General features: G+C 43.8%; 2 protein-coding genes across 7 annotated transcripts in view; one reads left to right on the plus strand and one right to left on the minus strand.

The window, feature by feature from the left end:
- Positions 1-10,989, minus strand: part of LOC141278371 (uncharacterized) — a 32,455-nt gene extending 21,466 nt beyond the window's left edge. For 2 of the 3 annotated variants that reach the window (XM_073802901.1, XM_073802905.1), the window contains exons 1-5: positions 10,688-10,989; positions 9,752-10,390; positions 8,653-8,815; positions 7,546-7,643; positions 5,461-5,561 (exon numbers count right to left, since the gene is read on the minus strand). In XM_073802901.1, the coding sequence (XP_073659002.1) occupies positions 9,820-10,390; positions 10,688-10,977 (861 nt within the window). In that variant the 5' untranslated portion in view covers positions 10,978-10,989 and the 3' untranslated portion in view covers positions 5,461-5,561; positions 7,546-7,643; positions 8,653-8,815; positions 9,752-9,819. The remainder of the gene's footprint in view (positions 1-5,460; positions 5,562-7,545; positions 7,644-8,652; positions 8,816-9,751; positions 10,391-10,687) is intronic. The other variant, XR_012331005.1, reaches the window with a different exon arrangement.
- SERTAD4 (SERTA domain containing 4) lies at positions 9,930-20,899 on the plus strand. 4 transcript variants are annotated; one of them, XM_019918641.3, is made up of 5 exons: positions 9,930-10,067; positions 11,941-12,142; positions 15,013-15,204; positions 16,428-16,543; positions 18,404-20,899. In XM_019918641.3, exons 3-5 carry the CDS (start codon positions 15,030-15,032, stop codon positions 19,160-19,162), a joined length of 1,050 nt encoding a protein of 349 aa, XP_019774200.1. In that variant the 5' UTR covers positions 9,930-10,067; positions 11,941-12,142; positions 15,013-15,029; the 3' UTR covers positions 19,163-20,899. The 4 variants fall into 4 exon arrangements, with proteins under 4 accessions (XP_019774200.1, XP_019774198.1, XP_019774199.1 ...); XM_019918639.3 differs by having other exon boundaries at positions 9,931-10,067; positions 11,782-12,142; XM_019918640.3 differs by lacking the exon at positions 11,941-12,142 and having other exon boundaries at positions 9,935-10,067.
- Positions 20,900-21,284: the final 385 nt, after the last annotated feature.

The raw sequence follows: 21,284 nt of genomic DNA on the forward strand, positions 1-21,284 counted from the left end.
CTTAACTGTAAGATGGAGATAATCACACCCGCTATTAACAGCTGTACAAATCAAATAACATACAGAAAGCATTGAGCATGTAGTAGGCCCTCAGTGTACTGTGGCTATTCTTACTATACAAGGAATAAGTAAGTGATCTCACTTTAGAGTCGCTCTAAATTAAATGGGATATGTTTTAGGGGGATTTTCCTCTGCTGAAATTGAGTTTAAGGGATGCACACTGTATATTCTTCTTAGTTTTCTTCCTGATTTCCACCTTCCTCCACTCCTTTCTTTCTCTCTTTTTTTTTTTTTTTTCAGATTTCATTACCTCTCTGCTGCTGCCTTAGACTGCTGGAGGCCTCATATCATTTCCCACTGCCAAGCCCCCATTACACTGGTATTTCTGAAGCAGCAGAGCTTCTTAGTGCCTGGTAAGAACTGCTTCTCCCCCAGGTAGTCAGAGAGAGGCAGAAAGCTGGAGAAAAGGGGGGAAATGTTTCTGTGCCTCGGATTCCTGTGTGTGTTTATTTTGTTTTAAGTGGTTGCTTTGTTGATCCTATTACTGTAAAGGGTAATGATATTTGGGAATAAAAGTCTATGAATAAGTAATGATAATAGAAGTAAGAACCAGAACTGTGGGATATAAAGCGTGTGTTTAAAATAGTCTGTCATTTTCAACTCTGCCTACTAAGCTTTTTCCTAGACTGAAAGACACAGACCTTCGGGGATAGAAGCAGGCAGCCTGGGACCCAGTCCACAACCAAAGGGCAACCGCCGCTCCACAACAAACCAGCTTCTCTATTGTGGTCAAACTCTATCTCCACCACCACTACCGGGTTTCTCTGGTGCAGGCAATGAAACTTTTTTTCAAAGTTAAATAACCAGAGTAATAAATGTAAAATGTATTGATTTAAGAATGGAAGCTACAGAATGAGAACATTTTAGGGTCTGCTTTGAGAACTTTATGTTTCTTGAGACACAGTTATTCCTCTCGCAGAGCATCTGTGGTTGTGTACACTGCTGTAACAGGAAGGCCACCCAGGGATCCAATTAAAGCGCCGAAATGAGCCAGGCTGAACCATAAGGAAATATGAGGAGAAGAGACTGCGGCTCAGGATGAGGATTCAAACCCTAGCATCTGAGACATCATGCATTTCATTATCTGGAAGACTGGTCAAACCGGCGTCCTGAAACTCAGCACAAATGGCTACCAAATCCTGGTTCTAGTGAGCTAAGAGAAAACAGATAACTACATAAGAAGCAAGGGCCCTGTGCCCAAAACACCCAGCCTACAGTCCACGAAGACCAGATCCTCAGACTGCAAGCCAAGACATTACAACTGATGGGAGCCATTGCTCTGGTGCCAATCATGGCCTCGGATTTATTGCTTTCGAGGCTAAGGTCACAGGCTGAGGCATTCTCCAGATTCTGCAATTGAGCACAGACACGCCACCCTTCCTGATTCCCCCCATCAAACGCCAGGAGTCTGTTAGGGCAGAACTGCACAAATGGGAAACACCCATCAAATGCAGCAGGAATATTAACTTCACTAGGAAGCCTTTATATGCCATTACTTTAGAAAGGATTCCTTGTTAGTCCTACCATTAAACAATTAAATTGTCAGAGATGAATTCTGTGCATGTGTGTGCAGAGCGGGCGTGTGCGTGCAGGATGTGTAATTTCCCACTCAGGTGATGTCTGCTGCAGGTCTCTCTGTCTCTCTGTCTCTGTCTCTCTCTCTCCACCTCAATTGTATGCTGTTCCCTTTACATTATTGAAAACAAATACATCTTCCTGGTGGCATAAGCAGTTTTTGTTATGAATTTTGATATGCCCATGCATTTTATATCACTCAGAAACTAGGAATACAAAACGAAATGCTCAAAGACAAATCTGTCTTCAACTATCCCCCTGGTGAAACATGACTCCTTATTCCCCTTTCCTGACACTAGTTATTGATACAGTTGGTTTACTCTATTGGCACTGTGTACATGGACATTATATGAAGTAGATCGAAATCAGGCTAATGCCTACAGACGGGCAGAATGATAACCACATATTTCCCTTACATTTTCATCCTCATTAGAGCTTTATGCCTTCACAATACTGATTTCCTTCTCCTAGTCTCTGTTATAGAATGTTTGACCTGTGGAAATCAAACACGCTTGTGAAAAGCACACATATTTCACTTAAACCCAGTACTGATTCGTTCAGTAAAGAGACAGCATACCACTTAAAACAAATTGGGTAATATTTAATAAATGTAATTAGGGTCACACTTAAATCTCTATAATTTTATATAGCTTAAAATTTTACTTAATCAGATTACATCCTTGCCTTCGTCAGCTACCAAAACTCTTCTCTGAGGCTTTAATCTTTTAAAAACTGCAAAAAAAAAAAAAAAAAAAAAAAATAGAATAGCTATGCACCAAGATGAAAAGACCTCTAGAAATTACACATATATAAGACAAAAGGCGAGTCCAAGAAAATACTGCCAACTCCTCAAGCCCCTGAAAGAACCATGTTGTATTAATTCTCTATGTGCCAATGCAATTATTAGTGACTTAATAAATGCTTCTTGATATGATGACATAGTATCATAAATATAACCTGCTGTTCTGATATTAAGCCTCATAAAATGTTTAGCTTATCTGTTTTACAACAATGTACTTATCTGTAGATAAAGTAGGAAAGGGATTTTGAAATCAAATTGCAAGTAGCTACAGTTTCTCCACAGACTGTCCCCTTTTGGGGTCTCATTCCCATTGGTTTATGTCTTTTTTAAAAAGGATGACAAAATTGTGAATTTTGGATCCTACCCTTGTTTATGTGGTGAGATTTCTATTCAGGCTTAAGATTAACTGGGGTCCACTCTGTTGGCCAGCTCTGCATCCCCTCCTGCAACCCTACCTAGCCTCTCCCTGGTCTCGCCAAAATCTGTCTTCAGGATTTAGATGAAACACCGCACCTCTTTCTTCAGTAACTCAGGCTTCTGAACTAGTGCTCTGGCACAGGTGAACACATGTGTTTAAGTTTTTGGTCAAAAAAAAACTGTACAGGCCCTTGATCCCAAAGGAAGGAAAGGAATATGGGTGGGGAAATCTCCTTGGAAGAAAAAAAAGGAAAATAGTTTAACAGAAAAAGGTGATATACCCAGAAAGTATTCATATCACCATTTTTCATTTATTTATTACTAAATGAATATTGTAAAAAGTTCATATTGTAAAAACTTTAAACCCACCCCACCCCCAATACACACACATAGACACACACACACACACACACACACACACACTTTGACCATTTCTTGCTCACATAATTCTTCCTTCCGACAACAGCACTGCCATCTTTCCAAATACGAAGATTTAAACCTTAGAGTTGGCTTCTATCCGTCCAGTCCCTCATCCCTGGATCACACCATGTAAGCACTTGCCCATAATCCTCATGGGGGGTTCCTCCCTCCCCATCTCTGGTTATCCAGGTCCCACCCAACTTTCATGCCTCACGTGGATGCATCTTTTTCCTGAAGACTTGGGTTGAATAGTAAGGGTGATGTACACCCAAGCACCACACTCTTGTAGCTAATACAAGATTCACAGCATTAAAAGTGTTTTAATAGAAATTTTTAAATGGCAAAAATTACCAAGTATGTTGGAAGAACATCTCTTTACAGATAATTGGTATGTTTACTGTAAACCATTCCTACCTAGTCACTAATATAGGTGCCCCCAAAGAGTACGCTGAACAAGGGATCATATACGTTGTGTGATTCCCATTCAGAAATAATACTTATTGGCTTGTGTTATATCTGAAATCATGTCATTAATTATTAATTACTTTGATTAAAATTTGTGTGGTATTTAGGAGACTCCTATTAAAATACAAATATCCCTGAGAGAAAACACTCCAAGCTTGTTATCAATGATTTACATCTTTTCAGGGATTTTCTCAAGATTCTTTGATGAAATATCAAATCCCTTTCCACCTGTGATGGCAAATCAGTAGACTCAGTCACACGAGGAAGCACAGCGTATAACCACTTCTGTGTTGTGATGTCAGGATAGTCAGGAAAGATTGCCTGCTACCCCCCCATCCACCAACCCATCCCAAATTTCTTCTTTTAAATTTAAGCCAAAAGGGTCTTAGTACACCATTAAATACAAATATCCCTGAAAGAGGTCACACATTAGGCCAAAACATTATTTTAACCTCTGAATATTATCAGATTCTTCAAGGTGCTGACCCAAGCCTTTCACTCTTAAATTCTCTGTAATGTCTTCAATTACCTCATCATGTCCTAAGACTTCCACCTCCATAGTTATTGAAATCATCCTAAATTTTTATAATTTGCTCTCAAATTCTATCCTCAGCTAGACCAGAATATTCAGATGTCTGTCTGTCGGACATCTCCATCTGTCTGTTCCGTGAACATCTCATACGCAACATAAGCAGAGGCAACACATTCTATTCCCTTCAAACTTGCCTCTTCTCATTTGTTGTGGGTTCACTTAACCACACGGTAACTCAAGCAGAAACCTCAGAGTCATCTTTCACTCCTCCCTTCCCCACAACCAATCAATGATAATATCCTAAAGATTCCAACACTGCAACATCTCGTACCGGTCTCCTTCCTCCTCTCCAGGGACCCCCACTGTAACACAGACCCCCATTTCCCTTCACCTGGGCTGCTGAAACACCACTCTGCACTGTACACTACTCTTCCTAAAGCTGGGCTTTGATTGTGTCATTCTCCAATTCAAAACCCTTTATTTCTCCCCATTGCCCATTAAATTAAAATCAAACTCATCTTGGTTTTCAATGTTTATTAACTTATGGCCTCATCTACCTTCCACTTTCACATGCTTTTTTTTAACCCCTCTAGTAAAACTGGAATACTCACTGTTGTCTGAAGATGCCTTTAGCTTTCCAACCTATGTGCCTCAAATGGTTTCCTCCACTTGAAATACTTTCATCCATTTTCCACTTCCACCCATTAAGAGCCTATCCTTCAAGGTCAACTTCAAATTTTGCTTTCTTCAATAAGTCCTTCTGGAGTGCCCCCCTGCTGGATGTGATCTGTCCCACCATTGAACTCCCATGGCAGCCACTATTCCCTGAATTACTAAATAGTATCGTTATTTTTATGCCTGTCTTATGCTATTCACTACACTGACAACTCCCTAAGTCTAGGAACAGTGTCTTATTCATTTCTACCTCACCTGCAGTTCCTAGCTCAATGCTCGCATATAAAATGCACATAATTATTGAAGGTTTCTTAGCAAGTTTTGATGGAGGATGAAAAAGACAGTAGAGGAGTTCCTGGCTTCTGAAAGGGTGGCTTTGCCAAGAAGTGACTTTCTGGAGAGCAACTTTACATACTTTGTAACCTGAAGACTACGGCTTAGGACAAGCATCTTGGCAATGGACGGAAATCTGCGTTGGCGGAAAGGAGGGCTGGTCCAGAGCACGAGCACCCACCTGGATGAAAACACAGTACTGGGGACTTTCAATGAAGGCAGGACAGCATGAAACAATTTGGGTGCTTGGGGATCTTGGGAGTGTCTTCAGGTCCTGGAATGCTGCAGGGCAGATAAGAGCACTGGGTCAGAGAATTCTAGAATAGGCAAATGAGTAGGTGATAAAATGAACTGCATGTTTCACCATTCTACATACACTAGACTAAAGTAGCTCTATTTTAGCCTTGTTTGGGTTTCTGTACATATGTGAAACTGTCAGTTAATTGCTCAGTTAATCAGTACATAATTATTGAGTGCTTTCAGTATGCCAAGCACTGTGCTAGGTGCTGGAGATATAGGGGTGAATAAAAAAGACAAAAATCCCTGCCCTCAAGGACCTTTTTAGTGAGAAGGGATAAGTGATAAATAGAATAAATATATAAAATATAGAACTTACTAGAAGGTGATAAATTCTCCGGATAAAAATAAAATAAGATATGGAGACTAAGTGTTAGAATTTTGAGCAGAGTGGTCAGGCTTTGTTAGGAAGGTGATATGTGAGGAAAGACTTGGAAGAGGTGGAGTGATGATCTGTGCATCTATCCGGGGAAAGAGCATTCAGACAGAGGGAAATGTGCAAATGTCCTGAAGTAAGCACAGGCCTGACATACTGGAGGAACAGAAAGAAGTGGAGGTAAGCGCAGGCCTGACACACTGGAGCCAAAGTAGCTGGAGACAGAGTGAGGTCAGAGAAGTAAAGGGAGACTTGCACCCTGTGTAGGCCATTGTAAGGATGTGGTTTTTACACTGAGTGAAATGGAGAGCGTTAGGAAGAGTCTGAGCAAAAACTGACATCATTGGCTATTGGGTTGAGACTGAAAGTAGAAAGGACCAGAGACTGAAGCAAGGAGGAGGCTACTGCAATATCCCGGGCAAAAGTGATGATGGTGACTTGGACCAGGGTGGTGGCAGCAGAGATAATGAGAAGTGATCAGAGTCTAGAAAAACGTTAAAGGTAGAGCCTTAAGGATTTTTGGATGTATTAGATGTAGGGTGTAAAGGAAAAAAAGAGTCAAGGGTGACTCCAAAGCTATAGTGTGGTTTATTAACTGGAGTGGAGAATATTAAGGAAGGGGGAACAGAGACAATCGGGAATTTGGTTTGGGATCTGTAAATCCTCTGATGTCTATTAAGCATCTAAGTGGAGTCTGGAGATCAAGAGAAAAATCTCGACTGGAGATCTAACTTTGGGAGTCATCAGAATATACACAGTATTTGAAGCTATGAGGCTGAGTGATTTCCACAAGAGAGTGGTTAAAAGGAAGAGACAAGGTTCAATGACTGGGCTTGAGGCACTATAGCTTTCAGAGGTCACAGAGAATCAGTAAAGGAGACTGAGAAGGAAGAACCAGTAGGGTGGGAGGCAAACCAGGTGTGTATGTTGTCCTGGAAACAGAATATAAGTTTTCAAGGAAGAGAGAGTGATCAACCTGGTCAAATGCTGCTTACAGGTCAAGAAAGATGAGAACAAAGAAAAGCCCTTTGGAATTAGCAACCCAGAGGTCACCGGTGTCATTGACAATAACAGTTTCAATGGAGTGATGGGATAAGAAAGCCTGATTAGAGAAGGTTTGAGAATAAGAGAAGAGGAATTGGAGAGATTTAATATTAGATATCTCTTTTTGTTGTTAAAAAAGGTTGCACTTTTTAAAAAATGCCAGTAATTCCGACTTTTTATAACCCAAATGGGCACTGTGTCCACAGTAATCTGAATACGTCAAATTTTACTTGAGAAATCCCCCTTTCAAATGATAACAAGTTTTTGAGAAATGGGTTTCAGCAGTTTTAAGTCTGGCACTCTCTTTGTTCACTGAAGAAAAACAATCACGTCTTCAGTGAATTTGCAGCTCAAGATATTTTAAGTTTCATAATCAAACTTTTGTCTTGGAACTTCAAACACACACGCACACACATCCAGGAATGATGACGTCAGAGCTCTCAGGTTGAATATTGCAGCTCATAAATTACATTCATTCATTCCAAATATTTCATTATTGATGTATAGTGAGTGAGTCCTTTCCTTGTGCCATAGCCACCACTTACTCACTTGAAATTTTTAAATGATGTTTCTCATTCCACGGACATTTGACTGCCTCCTCTGCCTGTAGACATTAGTTCGCGTTGTCAACAGTTGGGCCTGAATTTCTGCAAACATTAAGCTTGAGATTAAAAGTAGGCCAGGGAAAGCTTTCGTAAAACATGCTAACCTAACATATCTGAACAGGACAGGGTCAAGTTCTTACTCAGAACCACAAGGGTGCTGTGAAGTAGAATGATTTCATACTTCTGTTATGATGTCATTTTCTCGTAACATTAAAGCCAAGAGTCCTCCCCACCCAAGGGCAATGCCAGTTTCCCAGAAGGCTCATTTCTCAGAGCCAAGGCTCCAAAGATGCCAATGCAACCCATGCTGATACTCAAGTCTCATGTTTTTCTCAATTTTATGCTTAATTTGCTCCTTTTGGTTTTATGTATTTTGACACAGCTAAGGGTATGTGGGGATTTCCCCATAGTCCTTTAAATGCTATAAAACTTTAATACGGGCAGATAAAAACAATCATAAGCCATGCCTCCAAGCCCTCACATTTAGTTCTTTATTTGAGTTAGGCACTAACCAGTTTTAGACACTTAGATTTTCAAGTACCTGCACTGCTTTAAATGCCCTTGTGCCTTTCCTCGCCCCACCTAAATGAAAATTACGTTCTATCCATAACCTGGGTAGAACCTTTACAATTCTTAAATTATCATCATAACGGCCTATATATCGTGCATGAGCCAATGCAATTTAATCTGGTTCAGAATAAAGCCAAGATGGATGCCCAATTCCCAATCCTAGGCATGCAACCCTGAAATGCCTTTTGGAAAAAATGAAATAGTGCTCCTGGAAGTCTGTTGAGTTAGTCTGTTTTCAGCATAATTGCCTTCTCTCAGCTTCCTAATACCCTTAAAACCTCTGAGAGTCTTTAATGTACAAAGTTCAGCAAAAATACCTTCAAAGCAGATTAGTTCTAATTATGTTTAATATTTGTTTGCTGCCTTATTGAATAAACTACATTTGCTCTAAAAAAAAGAAATTCATTTAACTGCATGTCAGTCACCCAAATTTTAAGCGTACAAATGAAATGGAAAACATTTATTACACAAATTTAATTACAATTCTAAGAAATAAACATGCAAATTAGATAGGGTTCAATTTGCAGATGCTAATCCTCATCCTTGATCTTATTCCTTTTCTCCCTGATTTTCAGTCTGTGCCTCCTCTTGATTCCTAGGGAGCCAGGCAGCAAGAGGTTTGGTTGTTCACAGTCGGAGGATCTCTGTTTTAAAGAAGTGTTATATTTAGCACATCTGGCATAGTAGCAGTAAACAAACATTACGGTCTTTGTAACACTTTTGTGCAGGTGCCTTCCCCCCATTTTATTAGGGCTATGCCTTCCAAGCCTCTGTGTTCATTACACCTGAAATGACCCATCTCGACTATGGAGGGGTCCCTAGACAGAAGTTATGAATTAATGTTTCAAAACACAAACTCCAGTTGAGTCCAATATAGGGGAAAATTACTATTTGCAAAATAATGTGATTCCGGGGCTTAAATTAAATTCTTTTGACCGAGGACAGCCTCCTTTATTACTTTTTTATTTCCTGGAGGCTTTCCCTTGAGGCTCCCCACCCAGAAGGAGTTACCAATTCAAGTTGCAGTCTGACCAAGGTTGCTTTTTTATACATATACAGCTCCAGAGGGGCGGGGGCGGGTGGCGAGGGGAGAATAACTGCTTGGTCCTGCAAAGACATCTGTTTCTCATCTCCGTTTGCTGTGGCAAAGGAGAAGAAAGTCTTTTGCAAAGGGTGGGAAAGGCACAGATTTCTTTCTTTCTTTCTCTTTTAAATCACACGCACGCACAACAAAAAAGTAAACCAAATAAAAAAAGAGAAGACATCTCAGAAGGTTGTAGAGTGAATACATTATTCGGCTGGAGCCGAGCCCCCAGGGCTGGGGCGGGAGCCCGGGAGCGCGTGGGGTCTGGGCTGCGGGCTGGAGCTGGGCCCGCGTGTCCCCGGGCACCGGGAGGGGAGGGGAGTGGAGGGGAGGAGAGAAGGAGGGAGGGCGGGAAGGAGGGAAGAAGGCAGGGGGCGGGCTGGGGTGAGGGGAAGGCGCCCCGTGTGCTGCCTGAGGAGCGGCGGCGGCGGCGGCGGCGGGAGCAGAGGGAGGGAGGGAAGGAGAGCGGGCGCGCTTGTCATGTTCCTTTTCTCACCCTGGGGGCATCCTGCAGAACCTCTCCTCGGAAATCCACGGGGAAATGGCAAACAGGATTGACGGGTTTCACACGCTCCTCGCTAGACAGAGCCGCTCATTACCATAACCGTCTGCAGCGACGGCGGCGCAGCACCCCAGTCGCGGCGGCGGGACCTGCCGGGACCCTCGCCCGCCGCGCTCCAGCGGCCACCGCCGACCGGGCCGCTGGGCCGGGACCCGCGCGAGTGTGTACCGGCGGCCGGGCTGGCGCCGAGCCCGGAGAGGGCCAGGAGCAGCTCGAGAGCCGCGGCCGCCGCCTTCCGGCTGACCCCGCGGTAAGAGCCGGGCTGGGCGCGGGCGGCGGGGGCGGAGAGGCCGGGCCGGGTGGAGCACGACAGCCGGTCCCCTCGGGCGTCTTCTGGGGCTGACTGGCTCCCGCGCGCCCTTCCGGCCCCGGGGCTGCTCCGGGGTCACCGAGTGGACGCGCACCGGCCGAAGCGGGACCCGGGGCGGCTGGGGCGCCGGGGCGCTGCTGGGCGCGGAGGCGGCGCGGGCTTTTTTCCCGGCGCTGGCGAGCGCCGCGGAGCCTTTACCCGGGCGGGAACCACCGCCGCCTCTAGGGCTGCTCGCGCTGCAGCCCGCGCGCACCGTGGCGAGTCTAGGGGCGGGTGGGGACCACAGCTCTAGTGAGACCCCAGGGTCCTCAGTGGCCGCTTATTCCCTTGTCCTGGGGGACGGGGGTCAGTAGGAGGGATGCCACCAGGTCTGGACGCCGCGGCGCTTGGCAGGTGGGGAGGGAGGGATGGTGGATGTCAGGAGCGCGCGTTTGCAAGAAAAAGGAATAGCTGCAGGAGCTGACACCTTCTGTCCCCCCCGCCACCTCCGCCCACGCACTCTCCTCCCAGGCAGCCGAGCCGCGCTGCGGGCGGCGGCGGCTCCTCTGTCCTCAGCTCACCTCCCCGGCGGGCTCGGCTGCTGCCCGCCTGGTCCACGCCTCCGCCTCTCTCCTCCCTGCCTCCCCTCCCGCCTCCACTGCCCTAGCAACTTTCCGGAGTGCCCGGCCGGGACCGCAGAGGCGGGGGGAGAGGCGGCTCCGCGGCCGAGGGTGGCGCGGACACGGCGGGCGCCTGCGGGAGGCACGGGCAGAGTCCTGGCCGCCCGGCTCCAACGGATGCGCAGGGCGATCCCGCAGGCGCGGGCTCCGAGTGGGTTTGGCCGGCGAAGGGGGGAGGGCCGGGCAGGCATCTGCTGCGGGCTGGAGCGCGGGCCGGGGCCAGCCTCTCTAGAGCCCTGCCAACCGCCGTGAGTCATTTCCTTGGAATCCTACCTTTGGTGTTTATTGCCCTTAGAAGGAAACTTGGTTTAAAAAAAAAAAAAGAAGAAGAAGAAAAGGAAGAATAATCATAGCTCTTATTCTTCAGGAGAGGCGCACGGCTCCAGCACCGTGGAAAGACAACTTGCCTTTGTTCCCAGACACTTGGGGTGTTGTTTACTTTCTCCTTCGGTCGGCGGCCTGCAGGGCTCTGCCCGCTTCCCCGGAGAGGGGCTTGGGCTGCGGCACCGACACGCGAGGGTGTGTCAGTGTGGGAACTCGGACGTGGTGTCTGCTGCCCGCCTGCAGGGGGTGGGTCTCTAAACCTCGGACCCCAGTCTTAGGCCTGGGATGGGGAGACCTGGCTCCCGGGCTCGGGCACCCGGGCACCCCCTCGTCTCCCTCCTGCTCAGCAGCCGCATTCCAGCCCCAGAACCCGACCTAAAGATTTTGGCCTTTCAGAGCTGCAGCTGAGGAAATGTATTTCCCAGGGCAGACAGGTGTACTGCTGGGACTCGTAGAAAAGTAGTACCTCTCTATTAAGAAGGGTTGAAGGATTTTATTCCACCCACCCAGCCCCTTCCACCACCACCACTACCACGAGCTGGACAAGCTGTTGAGGTCTTGTTAGGAACAGTGTCAGGTCAAGGGCTTGATTACACCTGGGCAGGACAGCTAAGACTGGCAGTGTCAAAGGTGTATCGAAAATACCAGCCCTTTACTTTCTTTCATTTCAGTATTGGAATCAGACCTCTAACTTCTATAATGCTCTTAATAAAATGTTTTCTAATGATGGATGAAGGGGAGGGGTTGGCAAAGAGTGACCAGGATTGCCTGTTGGATGGAAGGCATCACTGAATCTGCAGCTACCCTGTTATGTGTGCTACTTCCATTAGCATCATCATGGCTCCAAGGAAAGAAGAAGCCCAACTCATCTGGAAAAACCAAGTTGTATAGAAATGCCTGGTAACTTTACTGTGAACATTTGCTGGAAAAACTTGACACTTTAGCCCTTGGCCTTCTGGGAATGCTTGAGGTGTCATTCTACTACATTCCCTTGGCTGACGAAACAGACATGCAGGAGCCTGAGGATAAAAGGTTAGGACCTTTCTAGTTTTTATTTTTTTTAAACACTTGTGTAGACAAAACACACTTTAACACCGTTCTTTTGAATTCACTCACCAATGATGTTAAAAAAAACAAAATTTACTCTATATGTACATCTTTGTGACTCTAGTATTAACAGCACACAAATTTGTGAATTTCAACTTCTGAACTCAGTAGCAGAATTATAATGTAAATCTCATTGTACTGAGAAAAAATGACAGTTTGGATCTGTACATATAATACAAATAAAAAGAATCATGGTTTCGTGCCCCATGCTCCAATATTTCATGAACGTTAAACTTGCCTTCTTAATTTCCTAACAGCCCAGTGTAAGTTCTGGATAGACTAGGAAGATTCAATTGCAAAATCTCCTCCCTGCTCCCAAATAATCCCAACTCATTTATTTTTTTTATTCAGACTTACATAAATCACTCTTGGAACTCACCTCTCCAGTTTAGGATTTTGTGTGTAAAAGTTTCCCATTCAAGAAAAGAAAAACTTACTGAAACTAGATATCATAAAAGGAAAGAAACAGCCAAGATAAAAACTATTATGCCATGTTTCACGTTCAAATGCATGAGTAGAATTTCGTGCGGGGAAACAATACTAACAAATGGAAACGCTGAAATCCTTAACAACCAAAAAGCTACAAGGATAAGTCATTAAAATATAAACAAACTCTTACTAACATAAAATAGCACAGGACCCATATAATGTCCTTTTAAACAAAGGTAATTGCTGCTAGGGGCCTGCAAATGCTTCTCTGTCTTATGCGATATGGATTTGTCAACGTGCTTTGGTTTATATGTAATAAAATTTCCACGTAGGCAAAAAGCTTGGATCTTATTCCCAGAATCTAGCACAAAGTGAGTGTAAATTTCAAGCGAGAAAATACTGTGGCAGTCAATGAGACAGGGGCTACCGACTCTGAGAAAAAGCTATATAATTCATGTGCTCCTGGCAATAGCACTTCCTGATACAGTTGTCTCTTAGATAAGTTAAGAAATTGGACCATTTCATAAGAGTCTTCCAGGAAATAAATACTTGGTTTGGATGTCGAGTTTGAGGGGTGATAGAACGGCTTAGTTTGTGAAATCAGTGTGGTCTAAATTTCTTGATTGATGACTCAAAGAACAGAGTAAATGGCATGTCCAACCATTTCTTTTTAGAGAATTAATTGAACCTTTTTTATTCTCTTGAAATAAGGTTTTCTAATAAGTCCTTGCTGCTGCCTCTTTGGAGGGCATTTTAAAAGAAAGGGGGTAGGTAATTTAGCAGCCCAAATCAGCTGGGTCCTAATTCCAGCCACTGACCTGGACACCTCCCCTGTATGTCAGAAGGCCTGACTTACTTCTTCAGTGAGGTTGGGACAGAATTTCAGGTCTCAGAGAGGAGTCTGGGTGATGGAGTCATTGCTGCCAAGAGCTGCTCTGTTAGCCAGAAGGACATTGTTACTTAACGAAGCCCTTCCCCTTGTGCCTTTCCTCCTTTTACCTGGAAGTGGACCCTTGTTATAACATGTAGGTAATAATAGTCTCCCACGAGACAATAGTAGATTCACTCTTTCCCCCAAACATTGCAAGCTGTATAATTTGGAGAAGAAAGCAAGAACTAGACCCTTAGCGTCTATTTGAAAGACGATCAGTCTTCTAGAAAGCAGGCCTGTCATCACTCTTCGTGACAGTTCTTTAAACGGCAAAGTGAGATAGTGGAGGTTTGGGTCTTGTAAAGGAATTGGTGGATAATAAGGCACTGAGGCTGCTCTGCAGTCACCACTGATCTATGGCCCCGAGGTCTTCTGGCTTTAGATCCTCTTCTCCTTTGCACTCACTCTGGACCCCACCTTGAGCCCTACTTAGGACCAGGTGAAGACACTGAGCCCCCAGGGAAAAGCCCCCACCACCCAAGGTGCCGAGGAGCCCAGGGCGCATCCAAAGAGTAGAGAGGCTCCCAGTTTCCCCACAGACCCTGGGGAAGGGCGTGAACTGGACAGAAGCGCAGTGGTGTTTTGCCTCTTGGAAAGTTTCTGCCTTGCCTCTGGGCTTTGCGGTGTAGAGTTGTCCGCTGCCTCTGGCCCTGAAGCCCTGGCTCCTGTTTAATATTCCGCCTGCTCCGTTGATGTTGTGCTTGGCTCCTGTGGGACTGCAACTCATGGCTGGAAACTGGAGCCAATTTTCTGTCTTCATCTCTCAGTGTTTTGACTGGAGGCAGATCCAGTTCAGGCCAATCAGGGCTGGTGGAAACAACTACCAAGTGTGTCTCTGTCTGCTTCGCTTTGGGAGAAGAAAGTGGAGAGAGCCCCAGAATGTTGTAGAGGAACTGGCCCTGCAGAAACAGAGGAAGAGGGGGCAGCGGGCAGCGGAACAGACTGAAGCTGAGAGCATCAGTAGGGATTCCGGGGAAGATTTCTGTCTCCTCCTTCCTTTTCTTTTGATTGATTAGCGGATTTCATCAAAGGAGACTCTCAGGGGATTGACTAGAAAATTGATTTTGCCTTATTAATAGAAAGACAGCGGCAAGGGTTTTGGCCTTGCCTCTTAGCGGTACATTTTCTGCGGGAAGGTCAGGAGGAAAATGTGTTTAGGAGGCAAAGCAGCTGTCTGGAAGAGGGCTGAGGGGAATCTGAGAACAATAAGAAATGGGGTTTTTAAAGATCCGCCCATGAAATGCAGATTGCTGAGCACAGAGGCTGAGCTAATAGCAGCAAGAGAGTTTGCTGAGGTTTTCTTTGAAAAAATAATAAAATGTTTCAGGGCAAAGGGGAGCACTGAGACGTAAAAGTTTCCCAAAGCAAACGAAGAAGGAGCCAAGGCCATCCCCTGGCTTGCTCTTGATTAGGGCTGTTTTCTTTTTTTTTTCAGATCTGAGGCTGTCAGAGATGACTCTGGTTCTGTCCATGAATAGATTCTGCGAGCCCATTGTCTCGGAAGGAGCTGCTGAAATTGCCGGGTACCAGACACTATGGGAGGCTGACAGCTACGGAGGCCCAAGCCCCCCAGGGCCAGCACAGGCTCCTCTGCAGGGAGACCGGGGAGCTGGTCCCCCGCTGGCAGGTACTGCCCTTGACCTTCCCCTGCTGCCCTCTGCGGCCAGACCGATGGGCAACGGTGGTGTCTGGGGCGCCCTTCTGAGCTGAGAGAGCTCGTGCTCCAGGGACGTCCCAGGCTGCCTGTGTACCACTCATAAGTGAGCCCAAGCCTCCAGGGAAAGGACCAGGAGTGATGTTAATTGCATTCAAACCTGAGTTTCCATGTGCTGCTGCTTTGGGTAAAAGTCAGGCATCTGTATTTTTAAGAGAACCAAACCAGATCTTGAAACTTCAGTTTGAGTTTCAGTTTTCTACCTTCTGGAACTGTATGGTTCTCTCAGAGCTACACAAGCCCTGGTGGGCTTGACAATGAAATCTTTATCCCATGAGACATAAAGGAATCTGCACTTTGGGCCAGAAGCTATGTGGCTCTTCTTTTTTATTAAGCGTGCAATTGGCTTTGGTATTATAGGAAAAAAAAAATTTATAGGAAGAAAAAAATATGCTCTCCCTGATTCTTTATTCTTATACTTTAAGGTGAGTTCCTTTGGATTTTTGTGTAGTACTAGTGGTTGGAAAAAAACCAAAAACCTAAAATGTAAAATGAGTACTTGTTGAAGTCAGATTTGCTAAAAAGGATTAAAAACTTGCTCTTTAAAAATTAGACCCTATTTTTATTCATGGTTGATAGGTTACATTTTTGAGAGCAAAAAGGACTTTTGTTACCCTGAATTTTAATTTTAAAAATTTAAAATTTTAAAAGAAGGAATATTATGACTCCAGTGTGCAGATAATAATTTGCTTACTTACTGAGAGCCAGTAATATTTAAATGTTATTTGGTTATTAGTGCTTACAGTTAAAGATACATACATTTGAACAGTGGTGTTATATTACCATGGGTTTAATTAAATAATTGGAATAAATACTAACATTATTTCAGAGTTATTACACTACTCCCCTTTATGAATGTTGCTGTTTGCCTGTGCACAGAGTTAAGATTCTGAGTATTTAGTAAGTGCTGAAATATGTCATTTTCGTCTATAATTGTCTAGAAATCCTTGCCTAGCCTGGGTCACAGGATTCCGTATGATAGCAACTATTAAGACTAATGTTTATTTTTAATCACCACATGTACAGACAAATACGTAGCCAAGTTATCTTCTAAAAGGCAAGGCAAGGAAAGTATTTTGTTTGGAGAACCTCTGGCAAACCGCATGTCATTTGTCGTATCTGATTTATTACCACAGGATCACATTACAGGGGAATTTCAAATCCTATAACAACATCCAAGATCACATACTTTAAGAGGAAGTATGTGGAAGAAGAGGATTTTCACCCACCACTCAGCAGCTGTAGCCATAAAGTATGTTTTTTTTAATAGTCATTATTTTTATTAAGAGTTTAAGATACTTAGTAACAGTTGCTTGATCCATTTCCAGAAATTAAATTGTTCCACCCAAGCAATGAAAATGAGCCACTTCTCAGCAGAGCCATATTAATCGTTGTCACTTTTTTGGGTCCTGTGTTATTTTTCACAAGTATTTGAAGAAAGAGCCAGCAAGAGCTCCTCTGCCCAGAAATAACAAAATTATATAATCTGAAGAATGTCTTTTTTACTAATGATTTCATTTTCTCAAGTTGCATTAAGGGTCATGGTGACTAGTGCTTTCACGTGTGCAGAAATGCACCTGTTCTTTCCTGACCTCTTCCCCGTATCTGAGCTCCAGCTACCATGGCCAATGCCACACGTATGTGCCTACACGGGGGTGGTCACCCAGGGCTTTTCCTGACCTCTCAGCGGGGGACTCACCATCCTTTGAATGTGTGCATGAAAGTAAGAAACGTCCTTCATGGTGCATTCATTACACATGTTTCATTTGTTAAAATATATAATTCATTCCCAGGAAAAGACCAAAGCTAACTTTTTTGCACGTATAAGAAGAAAATAACAGGATTGGGAAAGTGCACAGAAGTACGAAACTGGCTATCTAAGCTTTTGAAATACCAGTTCCTTTTCCTTATGGCTACCTTCCTTCAAAAACAATCTGCTGGTTTAATCAAGGAGAGGATAACCCAGACCAGAGTTTTTTGAAACTCAGAGAAGAATTTTAATTTTTTAATCATCTTCCCCACTTGTTACTCCCTCTCCCCCACTCCCACCCTTTAGATGTTGCTTTGACTCTGCTCATAAAATGTCATCAGCATGCACTGGCAGGTGCTGGGCTTTCCCCTGCATTTGTAGTTCCTCCGTTAGGTCAGCTTGGGCTGGTTTAATTCACAGCTCCTCAGGCTGGCTTTTTTTTTTTATGACCTGGAAGAGCTAGCCCCCAGGACACAAGCATTTTAAGTCCTTTTTGGTTTCTGTGTTGTGGCTTATAGCAGTTTTCCAAATTGCCACTGGGTTTGTAGCAATGATCACACAGTGATGGTATCACACAGCTCAGGAGTGAGTCATCTGATTCCCTCTCTGCCTCTTTCCACCTGCCCAACACCAGAAAAAGCCTACTTTGGCCCTTCAACCAACAGTTCCTTTTAGGGTTTGAGCCTCATTCATTACTTTTGTCCCTCTATCAAGCAAAGATAATTGCAAGAATGAAACCCAGAAAAACAGCCAGAGAGAGCCATGAGATCTGACAGCCAGATCTCATGCCCCTTGATGGCTAGGCCAGGGTCTGAAGTATATTTATGATGACCTGCATGTTGGCATACTCTAAAAAGCATTTATTGACATTATATATATGTGTCACATAAAGGCCCAAGTGTCATAAGAGTCCAGCCTGATGAATCTCACAAAGTGTGAAATAGTCGTATAACTAACATCCAGATAAAGAAACAACATAACCAGCAACCCAGAACCTTTCCTGTGTCCCCTTTTAGTCACTACTACACTCTGCGCTCCAAAGAACCCCCCTCCTGACTTCTAACAGCATAGATTAGTTTTGTGCATTTCGGCATCCCCCTCACCGAGCCATTAAAGAGCAGACATCCTGACCTGTCCCTGCCGAGTTCTGCACTGTGGCTGGATTCCCCAGTGCTCGACATCACCAGTGAGTCTGCTGGGAAGGGGAGACATGAGCAGCCCCTGGGACAGCATCTCTAAATCAACCTGGGGAAACAAGATCACAGACTCCCAGACTCACAAACTGCCAAGAGAGAAATGTGCTGTGATGATATTTTAATATAGACCATTTCCTAAGCTTTCTCTTCCTTTTTTGATTTTTAGACCATCTCAATCTTTGAGGAACGAGCCCACATCCTTTATATGTCCTTAGAAAAGCTAAAGTTTATCGATGATCCTGAAGTGTACCTCCGAAGATCTGTCCTCATAAACAATTTGATGAAAAGGATCCATGGAGAGATTATCATGCAGAACAACTGGTGCTTTCCTGCCTGCTCTTTCAATGGCACCTCTGCCCAGGAGTGGTTTATGGCTCAAGACTGTCCTTACCGGAAACGACCTCGGATGGCCAAAGAGGAGTGTGAAAAGTTTCATGCCTGCTGCTTGTACCAAGAATGTGGTGGTCACTACCTAAATTTACCCCTTTCTGTCAATGCTAATGTCGGAAATGCCTCCACCACTGCCTCTTCCTCCTCCTCATCTTCCTCTTCCTCTCCCCCTCTGCCTTTACCGAGCTGTTCCCACCAGGTGGATTTTGATGTAGGCAGTGCACCTATTTACAAGGGCGATGGCCAGATACCTGCCAATGAAATCTTTGTTACTAATGTGAGGTCACTTGGTGTCCAGGAAAAGGCCAAATTAAACGAGAAAGCAAATGATGACACCAACAGGGATGGTGGCCCCCTAAGCCATGAACCTGTGGGAAATGACCTTGCTTTTGAGTGCAAAGGCCAATTTTATGATTATTTTGAGACTGGATATAATGAAAAGAGCAATGTAAGTGAGTCGTGGAAAAAGTCCTTAAGGAAAAAGGAGCCTTCACCAAGTAACAAACTGTGCTGCAGCAAAGGAAGTAAGATATGAGCCGTCTTCTCCCCGAAACTTTGACGCACGCACAGCATGATCAATTAGCTCTCATAAATTGTCTTTTGAATGGATTTTAGAGTTTTGTACAACTGATACAATTATGCCATGAACATGCCATGTCATTTTAATGCCTGGAGAGCAGATTGCATAAGACACCTGTATAGTAGGCATCGGCGAGCTACTTATAAATGTGGTGACGTTACCGAGAACACAGTTGACACTTAAAAGTATATCTTAGTTTTCTTACAGAAAAGATCAGTAGATTAGGATGGGGGACAATGTGCCCTTGTGATATTTCCGTGACCTCCAGGAGCCTGTCACTAGCGAAGAACCTTCCACCTGTTTGCCACTTAATTAGGTAGTTATTGGGTAAGCAAATCAATATAACCAGCAAAGAATGTCTGCTGCTTCTCTGTGATACAGTATTTTTTTTTCTGACTAAAAGACTGAAGACAGGGAGCTAGGTGAAATGGCTTCCTGGTGCTGTTAAGTGTTTGGATTCAACAGTCAGTGTGTGACAGATGAAAACAGGAATAGAACATAACGAGGCACACCTGTCTAGGGGCAGCAATCAACAAGATGAGTAGAGGCTAATCCCTGCTTGCCTGTGATGGGTGATGAGGCTTTTAGAGATATATTATACAGGGCGATTTGTGGTGCCTTACTTTATCTTAATTTTTGCCAATGTGAAAATTAAGGATAAATCAGAGTACAGCAGGGATTTAACAAACAGGAAAAAAAAAAAAACACAGGGTGGATCAATATTGTTTGGAAACCGTTAATGTCGAACTATTGCGTTCAACTTTTGATTCAACATCTCTATTCTTCCTTTGTTTTTGATGCCCAATTGCTTTCGGATTTGGCATTTTTAGAAAGGGATGGAGGAAACAATAGACAGAGCTGTTAGAAACCAGCACTGGCTGCTCGAGCTTTTCTATGGCAACGGTCTGTTGCTGGGGTTTGGGTTTTCTGGGTTTTGGGTTGTTTTGTTTCGCTTTCTTGTCCAATGAAGTTCATGAACCAGTGGCATGCATCATACTTTAATCTGTTTTGCATCATTTCACTCGTTTAGATTATAAAAGCATGTGGTTTTTTATATATGACTTTTGCTGTTGATTACGAAGCACAATGTTGATAAATGATGTGGTGATCAATAAGGTTTTATCTTAAAGAATGTAAAGATTTTAGTTTGGGGAAGTTATTTTGGAGAAATGGGACTCAGTCGGCAAAAGCTCCTATGTATTTGGTCAACATTTTTCTCAATCATTTCTTTCATTTGTGCATTGGCAAGGATGTTCAGAGTACCCCTCTGACCATCCTTCCTTCCACACCAGCCAACTCCGCCTGCTAAACTGTATTCCCATTTCCAAGGTTACTGGCTGACTTGGGCCTCCTTACACACTACTTCACAGGAACCAAATGCCAAACGGAGGAAATAAGTAAGTCCTCCCAGTTTCTCCAAGATAAAGCTTTTTTATTATTGCTATTAATATTAAATATAGGTCTCATTCATACAGTGTATGAGTAGGATCATCATTTGGACAATGTCCACAAGGACCATTTTTAAAACCTGTTCTTGTGTTATGGCTGAATAGTGATGTTTTGTCCTTTATTTTCAATATTTGATAAACATTTGATGTTGAAAACTTAGATGATAGATGCTTGTATATGATTGTGTTGTTGTAATAAAGTGAAGTTTTCTTGATATATATTTATTAAAATGATCAAAATTCATTTAGATTTTCTTATTTTAATGACTGTTGGCTATATTTCTCTTTTCCATTGCTCTTTCTCCTTTAAAAAACTCAAAATGTCTAGAAACTGTCATGGGCAGTGGCCACACAGGCGTTTTCAAAGTTAGAGTGTACTTTGAGAGGCCCATCTAACAGGTGTTTCAGAATGCTCCTAGTTTGTAGGTTTAGATTTCTGTTGATTAAGAGCACAGTAAATGATGTGGTTTGTGATCGATAAGGTTTTATCTTAAAGGATCTGAAGGTTTTCATTTTTATAAAGTTTCTGAAAAAAATAGCATAACATGAAGCCATAAATACTGAATCCTAGCTGATTCCTTTATGAAATGTCAAATTGTCAAGAAGATGGCCCATGTGTAAACGGTTAA

The sequence above is a fragment of the Tursiops truncatus genome, chromosome 1 (assembly GCF_011762595.2).
Source record: "Tursiops truncatus isolate mTurTru1 chromosome 1, mTurTru1.mat.Y, whole genome shotgun sequence".
In the NCBI taxonomy this organism is placed as follows: domain Eukaryota; kingdom Metazoa; phylum Chordata; class Mammalia; order Artiodactyla; family Delphinidae; genus Tursiops; species Tursiops truncatus.

Excerpts from the sequence above, each read along its gene's own strand:
- SERTAD4 (XM_073802892.1), top strand. The coding sequence starts at position 14,270 with ATGTTGTGCTTGGCTCCTGTGGGACTGCAACTCATGGCTGGAAACTGG. Across the intron at positions 14,538-15,012 it reads GACTGAAGCTGAGAGCATCA|ATCTGAGGCTGTCAGAGATG; the intron begins GTAGGGATTCCG and ends TTTTTTTTTCAG. Across the intron at positions 15,205-16,427 it reads AGCTGGTCCCCCGCTGGCAG|GATCACATTACAGGGGAATT; the intron begins GTACTGCCCTTG and ends TTATTACCACAG.